Genomic DNA, 11762 nt, shown 5'->3' on the forward strand with positions numbered 1-11762 from the left:
TTAGGAATTAGAGGAAATTCCTAATGCAGACTTAAGGACAGTAGAAGAAAGGCGTTGTGAGAGACATTATGATTCAACTTGCACCCGTCATAAAACAGGACGATACATCGTTAGGTTACTGCTAAAAAATGATCGAGAAACGTTAGGTTGTAACGACACGAATTTTCCGTTTCGTTATTTTCTTTACCGGGGTATCCTCAGCCTCTTTCCAGGAGTCGTTACAATAAATTTGTATTTACAAGGACGGGACTTCTCAAATAAAAGATGGTGATTTCAGTTTTCAGAACTATTTATTTATAAAAAAAATCAATAATATATATACAAAAGAAAGAAATTAAATGAAATCAGCATGAACAAAAATTCCCAATGGTCTTACTTTTAATGATTACCTCTGTGAAATTGCAAATGGTCTTTAGTCTAAACTTGTAATTGGCTTGGTTCACCTTGTTTCTGTGTTCACCTGTTTGGGAAAGAAAGTAAAAGAATATACGCTTGATATATTGAATATACATATAATGGTGTCCAAGCGCGTTGACTTAAAACCGCCTTATGCTCGTAATTTATTATATATATATTTTGTATTATGTTATACACTACGACTTACCACCGCCTTCGTGTCAGATAATATTTATTATATTATTTTATTGGTTGACATATAATGCCACTCAGTGATCATTCAAGACTCAGTGCCTCTTAACGAAACGCGTCGCCTTTTATACTGATCAGACGAGCTTTTCATGTAGCTCACTTACAGTGTTTTTTCTATTGTTTGGTGGTGGTTCTGATCGTCTCTTTGCGGCGAATTCTCTTGATGATTCTGACGTTTGTCTATTTGGTTTTGACTTTATAACCAGCACCGGTATTTGTAATTTTTAACGTCGTTTATTGATTTATAAAAAATAATGTGCAAGTAAATAATTTATAAGTACATTAAAGTAGCTGTGGTAAATCCAGAAGGTGTGTATTTATGATTTTACCAATTTAATGTTAATTTTAATTTTCCTAACTTCAGACTACTTCACGTGTTGCAGTTGTGGGTAGTCTGGGTAATTGTTGTTGGAAATCTATACAACAGAAATATTAAATTCCAACGTGGGTTAATTTATTAAAAACAAGACCATTAAGATACGTATCAGATATTTCTCATAAAATATATTTTCTCAATTTTATTCATATATAACAGAGACTTCATAACAACAATTTTGGATATAAAAAAATTAATGAGGTGTAGAGTGTTTATTTATGTACATTCCTCTCCTTCTTACGGTTTGTGGAGACTATGGACAGTCACGAGATCTTGACGGTAAATTCGCACCAGATACAGTATATTGTTGAACGTTCGACGGTAGGTAATTCGTTTAACTTTTATATGTTAAGTAAGTGCGTCGCGTATAGTCGATTCCAGCTCCGCCGGCCAAGTGATGCAAACCCTTTTTTGTTTGGGGCGTGCGATCTCATTCTCCTCCAGCTCCATTTGTTGTCAGTCGTAGTCGAGATCAATCACATCCTCTTGTTCCATTGCGTGAGTTATGCAGGATTCACTGGAACTGGGTTCTGTCGATATTGTTCCTGCCATTAGTGACGTAACGTAACACGTTGGATTTTTTGTATTAGCGACATAATTACCTATTCCTTTTGCCGAAGGTTCCGCTGCTGTGATTACTACGCTCTTATTTTTAACCTCCTCCCTTGAGCCGTAGATGCTTGATTCCTGTCACTTGAAGTAATACCTGGAAACGCTTGACTATTTTCAGCTATTGGATGTTGGTGCTGGCTGGAGTCACTTGGACCCACCTTACGCTTGACGATTTTTTTGTACTTTGCTTCAACATATTCTTGGAGTTTTTATTGATTGCTGCAGGGTTCGGCAAGTATTGACATTTTGTTCTACTGTTGTTTATTTCGATCATTCTTGTGCGAAACTTTTCCGCGGAAATTTCAAATTTCGTTGTTAGTTCAAACGACTACTGAGAACTTCCTCATGGCACACGTTCTTTAAATACTTGAATAGATAGCGGGTATTTGTTTTATGTTGCAGTTACTTTGCCGGTACATAAGTGTTAATGTCCTTTATATTTTAAGGACAACCATAGTGCACCCTAAGGTCGGCAATATGCGCCTTCGTTAATGTTGCTGTATTTTCTGCGCTAAGCTTTACTAACACTGGCGATATAAATTTTTGTACTTTGAATGGACCGTCGAATTTTGGTGCAAGTTTCGCTGAAAAATAGTTTTTGGCATTTGAGAGGGAATGTTGTCTAACCCACACTAATTGATTTATCCACGGCCTCCAATTCCGACGACGCAAGTTATAATACTTCGCCTGATTTGTTGCGACTTGTTGTAGATTGTGTTGGTTGATTTTGAACACGCGTTGTAGTTTCTCGGCTTTCACTGCAGGGGTTACTTGCAGATTTCCTGTTCCTGGGGTGCATTCGACGAACAAGTTGGCGGGGAGTCTCAACAATCGCCATTGCACTAGATAGGCTGGAGTGTAATTTGTTGAATCCGATTTCGCAGTGTTAATGGCTAAAGTGATTTCCAGCAGCATCTCGACCCACGTACGATGTTCGTCGCGTGCCGTTTGTGACATCAGTGTCTTAATAGTTCGGTTCGCACGCTCAGTAGGATTCTCCTGTGGCATGTACGATGCTGTGGTTCTGTGTGTAATACCCATCTTTACCAACCACTGCTTGAAAACATTACTAATGAATTGGCTTATATTCTTTCTCTCAACGCTTTGATCACATTGTCGGATGTCGCTCGACGTATGGTTATCAACTCCGTTCATTTCGAAAATTTATCTAGTATCACCAGCAGCATTGTATTTCCATTTTTCGATCGCGGTAGTGATCCCATAAAATCGGCTGTGATGGTAGCAAATGGCTCCTCAGGGATCGTAGTCAGCATCATTCCTTATTAATCATTCATTATTAATAAGTTATTGTCGCTCAGAGCAATAAGAAACGAAAATGCACAGGATTTAAAAACATTAAAGGGTGATTTTAGAGAAGTGTTTTATTGTATACGTAATTTAAATGTGGACACGTCAAGTTGAGATCCAGTAATAATATAGATACGGCTTCCAAAATTAAATGGTGAATTCAGAAAATTATACCAACATTCAAGAGGAGCATCAACACAAACACCAAAATTGAGCAGCTTATACGAGTTTATTGAGAGCAGAGTTAGAGGATTGGAGACAACTCATGACACAAATCGTGAAAATGAGAATAACTTTCGACCAACAGCTGTAAATACAAAAACGCATGTAACTACAATACATACGCTATGTTTGGTGTGTAATGGTAACCATCAATTACCATAATTCGATATTCAAAGTTTCTGAATATGAAGGTGCCGGAATATCGTGAAAAGATTATGAGCACTAAATTATGTTTTAATTGCCTTCAGAGTGGGCATTTTAGTAAATTGTGCTTGAATAAAAAAAAGATGTACAATTTGCGATAAAAAACACCATCAACTTATGCAAGAACAAGTTCAAGGCAAACCAACATTCACAAATAACATAAATAAACAGAGGATGCCAACATTGAAGAACACCACGGAGACCGAAGTGGCAGCGTCGTACAACATCCAAAAGGAAAAAACTGTTTTACTAGCAACAGCAATGGTAATTATAAGGACTACAAAACAACTCAATCCGATACGAGCGCTTCTCGATCAAGGATCACAATCTTGTATAATAACAAAACAATTAGCAAGATTAAACAGAGCACCATTAACCAATTATCAAACTAATGTAAAAGTTATCAATGGGCAAACAACAAGCGTTGTAGCCAAATGCTCATTAGAAATTCAATTTATACATGTTAGGAATAAGAGCTGTCATATCGAAGCAATAGTGTTACCAAAAATCACATCAAAAATGCCGAATGCAGAATTTACGCCAGGAAAATATTTACCAGACAACGCTCCAATGGTAAAAGATGGTGATTTCAGTTTTCAGAACTATTTATTTATAAAAAAATTTAATAATATATATACAAAAGGAAGAAATTAAATGAAATCAGCATGAACAAAAATTCCCAATGGTCTTACTTTTAATGATTACCTCTGTGAAATTGCAAATGGTCTTTAGTCTAAACTTGTAGTTGGCTTGGTTCACCTTGTTTCTGTGTTCACCTGTTTGGGAAAGAAAGTAAAAGAATATACGCTTGATATATTGAATATACATATAATAGTCTCCAAGCGCGTTGACTTAAAACCGCCTTATGCTCGTAAACTATTATATATATATTTTGTATTATGTTATACACTACGACTTAACACCGCCTTCGTGTCAGATAATATTTGTTATATTATTTTATTGGTTGACATATAATGCCACTCAGTGATCATTTAAGACTCAGTGCCTCTTAACGAAACGCGTCGCCTTTTATACTGATCAGACGAGCTTTTCATGTAGCTCACTTACAGTGTTTTTTCTATTGTTTGGTGGTGGTTCTGATCGTCTCTTTGCGGCGAATTCTCTTGATGATTCTGACGTTTGTCTATGTTATTGACCAATTTTTAATAGCAAAACAAGTTATTTGTGTGTATTGTGATGTAATGTAATGTAATGTAATGCTTTAAAATCTTAAAACAAATTTATTAATTTCTAATACTTAAAATTAATTATTTTTTCACTTACTTTTGGTCGTGACAACCGCCTTGCCTCTACCGGAACTCAAAAACAAAAGCCCAGCACAAATGACAATCAGCTGACACATGAACTGACAGTTCATGTGTGCACTGGGTTGCATTTTCTAATTATAGCTGCACGGTTGCAACGACCAAAGCAAGTTTACAAACATTTTACGCACATTAGCCTTTGGGTATGGAGTGCGATTCTCCCCCCAGTATCTCTTTAATAAGAATACGACTTACTCTAAACTGCCGCTCCACGAACATCTAATACGGCTAATTTTGCAGCAGGTCTACATATGATATTGCCCTCGAGTAGTCTGCACTATGGCGCTCCTGGTCTGCCCGTCCCTTGCTTTAATGGCACTAATTACAATTCCTTTCGGCCATGTGTAGCGAGGAGAATTTGGGTCAACAATAATGACGACATCACCTGCTTCGATGGGTTTTATCTTACCAAACCATTTCGTCCGTCTTGTCATCGTTGGAAGCACCTCTTGTATCCATTTTTTCCAGAACCGATCGGCAAGGTATTGCGAATGCCTCCAGGAGGATTTCACGTGCTCGTGGTTAGTATCGAACTTCCCCGGCGGCTTGTTCCCGGAAGATGACCCCAACAAGAAATGATTCGGAGTTAACGCTTCTTCGCTTGCTGTTTCAATCGACAAATAAGTGAGCGGTCTGCTATTTATGATTGATTCTACCTCGCAGAACAGGTTATGCATCTTTTCATCATTAATTTTTGCTTGCGGGCTTATTATTGCTCCTAACACTGTTTTTATGGATCGCACCATCCGCTCCCACGCTCCACCCATGTGCGGCGCAGCTGGTGGAAGAAAAACCCATTGTGTTTCCGGACTTGTAAATTCAGCTTGCAATTCATTGAAGTCCACGTTTTTTATTGATTCTCGTAACTCCTTTTCAGCTGCTGTTAAGTTTGTTCCATTGTCACTATAGATGACATTCGGCACTCCTCTTCGGGCTATGAAATTTCGTATCACTATACAACACGAGCTGGCTGACAGGCTATAAGCTATCTCCAAATGCACTGCTCGACACGTAAGGCATGTAAAAACGACGCCATAGCGCTTCTCTGAGCGCCTTCCTACTGTTACAGTATACGGGCCAAAATAATCTATTCCAACATGTGAGAATGGTCGGGAGTATGCTGATAGTCGTGCTTCTGGTAACACACTCATCTCCGGCGGCTTTGGACTCGCATCGCGAACCTTGCAATGTTGGCAATTATTTCTTACCTGCTTTAACAGTCTACGCAGTCCCGGAATGTGGTATTTCTGAAAGATTTCGTTAACCACCGTTTCATGATTTAGATGTTTCCATTTTCGATGATACCAGTCTACGATCAACTTAGTTATGTAGTTTTTCCTTGATAGTATAATTGGGAATTTGGTTGAATCATCGATGCATACGGCTTTATCTAATCTACCTTTTAATCTTAAAACATTCTGTGCATCTATGAATGGTGAAAGTTTTCGCAAAGGGCTAATTTTAGAAAGAGTAATATTAGCGTCTCTATTTAATGCGGTCATTTCTTTCTTGTAATCCTGTAACTGGGCTGTCTGGTACAAGAAATTTTCACTCCATTTCAGTTCCTCAACTGACAAGCATTGGTTTACAGATTTCTTCTTTTTCATTTCATTAGTTGATAGTAAAGACATAAATCTTTTCACATAGGCCATGCATCGAACTAAACGTTCCCACTTTGAAAATCGGTAGACATCTATGAGAGGTTCCTCCTCTGCTACATGAGCCACCAACAATCGTTGCTTTCTGATTTCAGCATCTTCGTTATATTTCTGTACGCCAACATTATTTGGCCAACAAGTTTCTGCTTCATACAGGAACTTCGGTCCCTTATACCAAGGGTTTTTCCAAGTAAAGTCTGGATTACTAGTTTGTTTTGTAGCCAAGTCCGCAACATTTAATTTTGTAGGAATGTACCGCCATTGTTCTGCTTCGGACAACTCCTGGATTTCTGCTATGCGGAACATTACAAATTGTTTGTAATCTCGTGGGTCAGATTTTATCCACGATAGAACAGCCTTTGAATCGCTCCAATACGTTATACTGGTCACTTTCAAATCTATTGCCCTTTTTATGTTGTTTCCTAAGCGTTCTCCCAATTCCGCCGCGAGTAGTTCCAGTCTTGGAATTGATATTGGTCGTAATGGTGCAACTTTTGCTTTAGAACATATCAATGAAACATCTATGTTGTTGCGATTCTTCGCTCTTAGGTACACCACCGCTGCATATGCAACCTCACTTGCGTCCACAAAGACATGCAATTCAATGGAGTCTGCATCCTTATTAACCGTAGCGAAGTAACATCTCGGTATCTTCACATTTTTCACACCGCCAAGCAGCGACAGCCATTTGTTCCACTCATCAACTAGCTCATTAGGAATAGCGTCATCCCAGCTAACTCCACTTCGCCAAACTTTTTGAAACAAAATTTTTACGTCAATAATGTAAAAGGTAAGCATCCCTAAAGGGTCGAATATTGACATCATCAATCGTAGCAACTCTCTCTTCGTAGGTAATCTATATCCACTTAGAACATCCTCAGTGGCTTTGGTAAACTTCAGATCAAATGTGAGCATATCAGTGTCGGTTTGCCAATGGATTCCCAATATCTTCTCTGCCTCAAATGTATGGTCTATACGCCTTCCGGCCGAGCAAAATTGAAATTCCTGGCCTTGGTTACCTATAGCTTTCAGCACTGCGTTAGAATTTGAAACCCAATTGCGAATATGGAAATTTGCTTTCTTATGAATATTTCTAACCTCATTGACTAGATTAATCGCTTCCTCCACTGTGTCGACGCTATCCAGCATGTCATCTACATAATGCCTTTGTAAAATACATTTCACTGCTCGCGGAAACTCGGTTTCGTATTCGCGTGCATTACTATTTTTTACCAGTTGTGCCAACGATGGTGAACATGTTGCCCCAAAACTCATAACTTGTAGCAAATAAACATCTGGTGGTCTGCTATCGTCACAATTTCTCCACAGGAAGCGTTGTGAATGTTGATCTTCTTCTTTCACGAGTACTCGATGAAACATCTCTTTAATGTCGCCACTTATACCAATTTTTCCGATTCTGAAATTAACAAGAACATCTACCAACGAAGTGAGCAGATCTGGACCTTTCTCCAAACACGCATTTAACGAGACTCCGTCATATTGTGCAGCTGCATCCCACACTAGTCTTTGCTTTTGTGGTTTATTCGGATTACTGACTGTAAACATCGGTAGGTACCATTTACGTGGATAACACCCCTCGGCTTCGTTAGGTTTCAGCTGGCGTTTATAACCTTTCGCCTTCATGTCATCGATGTGATCACATACCCAGCTTTGCAATGTTACATTGGATTGCAGCTTGCGCTCAAAGCACTGAAGTCTACGCAACGCCATTAAGTAATTATCCGGCATAGTAATGTTATTTGATTTCCAAAGCAATCTTGTTACAAAGTATTCACCATTTCGACTTATTTTTGATTGCATACTTCTTTGTTGTTCCAACTCCATATTTTCTAGTTTTTTCTTACTTTCAATAACGTTTTCATTACTGACAAAATCTTTCACTAAACGCTGCAAACTTAGATCATCATCGCATTCACAGATGTGTAAATTTAACGTTTCCCTAATAGTATTAGGTTCGTGCTTAATTATTCCATATATGGTCCAACCGAGTCGAGTTTTCGTTGCAGCTGGCTCATTCTTGCCTCCCTCTCTGAACTTCATTGGCATAGCTACCTCTTTATTGCTTAGGCCGATTATCATTCGAGGCCTAACGTTTTGATACGATTCTACTGGTAGTCCCTTTAAGTGTTTATACTTATCGGTAAGTTCTGTCATATTTAAAGATTGCTCGGGTAGCTCCAGCTTAGCTACTGAACGCACATTGCACAACGAATACCTTTTACCTTCGCGTATTTTGGAGACTTGCAGGTTGACCAGCTCAGAATCAGGTTCCTTGCGTACCGTACCATTTGTCCATCGTAAACAAAGATCTTTCGTTTCACCTTTAATCCGCAGTTGTCTTAATACGTCTTTTTCTATTAACGTTGGACCAGATCCGTCATCCAGAAAGGCATAAATGTTGCAGGTAACACCATTTCCATATATTGTAACTGGAACAATTCTGTACAGCGCTTGTGAAGTTAGTTGATGATGAACCGCCAACGTTTCATTTGCCCCACTTGCAGTTGAACTTGTTTGTTTATGTAGCAATGGGTGATGTTTCATGTTGCAATTGTGTATACCGCACTCTCGGGTCCTCTTGCATGTTCGAAAATCATGCTGCAGTAGACATCTTCCACATAGTCTCATTTCACGCACTACGTTCCACCTCGCGTCTGTTTTTAGTGTTTTAAACTTTGCACACTTTTTCAACGCATGTGCCTCCTTGCAATAAAAGCATGCTAGAATTTTGTGCTTATCGCCTACTGCACCCTGAGGTTCTTCTTCGTGAAAATTAATGCGTTGCGCTTTGCGCCTTTCATTATCTACACTGGCTCCAGCACTAAAAACGGGCGATACATTACTTGCTGCTTCTGCTAGTTCATATATCCAGTTGCCGAATGTTTTAAGTGTTACATTGATATTACGCGATGCAACAGCCCACTGCAATCGCATCTGCGGTGGTAGTTTTTCCACAAGCTCTTGGATAAGCAACGGGTTCACTAAGGGTGAATGTAACTCTGAAGCCTCCATAGTTGCGATCAAATTTTTTACCTCTAAGGCGAACGTAACAATTGTGTCCAATTTATTTATATTAATGTACACTGCTCGAATTTTAGTAATTAAGTTATTGATTATGTGTTCTGGTCTTCCAAATACCATTTGAAGAGTTGACATTATTTCCGGCACTAATGCTGGTATCATGAGCCTACTGCTAACATATTCAAGTGCCTTACCCTTAAGGGCACGTTGCAATCGTAAAAGATTCTCGTCTTCACTGAAACCGCATAAACGTGTTGAATTGCTGAAACTGCTGTAGAAAAGTGGCCACTCTTCCGGCTTTCCGGTAAATATAGGCAAATCTCGTGGAACGACATGACGCGCATTAATTTGTTCTATCATCAGCGCCGGTATAACTTTCGATACTGCTTGGGCTTCCGCCCTATCAGCTGAACCACCCAACTGAACACCACAACCTTCGTTTGGCTTGCTGTCATCGTTGTTCATACCAACCTGCTTCTTCACCCATTCTAGCGTCCTATGTGTCCTTACCTCACTCATGCCTTCACCCTTAACATCATCCTCGCCTACATACTTCAGCATTATTGTACGTTTCTTTTCTATATATTTCATTTCGGCTTTTCTTTGCTCTTCTAAGTACTGCAGTTCGATTCTCATGCTGTTTCTTGACATGATTGAACCGCCCTTACTTACCAAGTCCTCCTCACTTGGTGCCTTATTCGGAACCGCTTCTGAAACCTGCATTACCGTGTTGCATTTTTCGCAACTCCAAGGCAGGTCTGCAATGCTGTCATCTACGCCCACGCATGCAAAATGACTCCATTGGTCACATGCGTCGCATTGCACCATCTTTCCAGTCTTCACCTTTTTGCACACGGCACATTGTACAGTCGACTTCTGGCTGCCGGATGACATATTTTTCTTTTTACATGTGTTCCCGATTAAAAGGATTTTTTCGGATTTCTTTCCAGGCAAATCGCCACACTATTTTCTTTTCTCGATTACCGCAAGATTTTTACAGCTTGCCACAAAAATTTTAAAGTTTGTTATTGACCAATTTTTAATAGCAAAACAAGTTATTTGTGTGTATTGTGATGTAATGTAATGCTTTAAAATCTTAAAACAAATTTATTAATTTCTAATACTTAAAATTAATTATTTTTTCACTTACTTTTGGTCGTGACAACCGCCTTGCCTCTACCGGAACTCAAAAACAAAAGCCCAGCACAAATGACAATCAGCTGACACATGAACTGACAGTTCATGTGTGCACTGGGTTGCATTTTCTAATTATAGCTGCACGGTTGCAACGACCAAAGCAAGTTTACAAACATTTTACGCACATTAACCTTTGGGTATGGAGTGGAGTTCTAACAGTCTATTTGGTTTTGACTTTATAACCAGCACCGGTATTTGTAATTTTTAACGTCGTTTATTGATTTATAAAAAATAATGTGCAAGTAAATAATTTATAAGTACATTAAAGTAGCTGTGGTAAATCCAGAAGGTGTGTATTTATGATTTTACCAATTTAATGTTAATTTTAATTTTCCTAACTTCAGACTACTTCACGTCACGAAATCTATACAACAGAAATATTAAATTCCAACGTGGGTTAATTTATTAAAAACAAGACCATTAAGATACGTATCAGATATTTCTCATAAAATATATTTTCTCAATTTTATTCATATATAACAGAGACTTCATAACAACAATTTTGGATATAAAAAAATTAATGAGGTGTAAAGTGTTTATTTATGTACATTCCTCTCCTTCTTACGGTTTGTGGAGACTATGGACAGTCACGAGATCTTGACGGTAAATTCGCACCAGATACAGTACATTGTTGAACGTTCGACGGTAGGTAATTCGTTTAACTTTTATATGTTAAGTAAGTGCGTCGCGTATAGTCGATTCCAGCTCCGCCGGCCAAGTGATGCAAACCCTTTTTTGTTTGGGGCGTGCGATCTCATTCTCCTCCAGCTCCATTTGTTGTCAGTCGTAGTCGAGATCAATCACATCCTCTTGTTCCATTGCGTGAGTTATGCAGGATTCACTGGAACTGGGTTCTGTCGATATTGTTCCTACCATTAGTGACGTAACGTAACACGTTGGATTTTTTGTATTAGCGACATAATTACCTATTCCTTTTGCAGAAGGTTCCGCTGCTGTGATTACTACGCTTTTATTTTTAACCTCCTCCCTTGAGCCGTAGATGCTTGATTCCTGTCACTTGAAGTAATACCTGGAATCGCTTGACTATTTTCAGCTATTGGATGTTGGTGCTGGCTGGAGTCACTTGGACCCACCTTACGCTTGACGATTTTTTTGTACTTTGCTTCAACATATTCTTGGAGTTTTTATTGATTGCTGCAGGCTTCGGCA

At 38.8% G+C, this 11762-nt stretch overlaps 1 protein-coding gene across 1 annotated transcript; it reads right to left on the reverse strand.

The window, feature by feature from the left end:
• Nucleotides 1-4940: 4940 nt before the first annotated feature.
• On the reverse strand, nucleotides 4941-10289 carry LOC119688715. Its single transcript, XM_038103384.1, has one exon. The coding sequence runs from the start codon at nucleotides 10287-10289 to the stop codon at nucleotides 4941-4943; it is 5349 nt and encodes a 1782-aa protein (XP_037959312.1).
• Between the last annotated feature and the right edge of the window lie 1473 nt (nucleotides 10290-11762).

Source organism: Teleopsis dalmanni, chromosome 1, assembly GCF_002237135.1.
Source record: "Teleopsis dalmanni isolate 2A chromosome 1, ASM223713v2, whole genome shotgun sequence".
Lineage (NCBI taxonomy): Eukaryota > Metazoa > Arthropoda > Insecta > Diptera > Diopsidae > Teleopsis > Teleopsis dalmanni.

Coding starts and splice junctions, on each gene's coding strand:
- LOC119688715 (XM_038103384.1), bottom strand. CDS start 10,289: ATGTCATCCGGCAGCCAGAAGTCGACTGTACAATGTGCCGTGTGCAAA.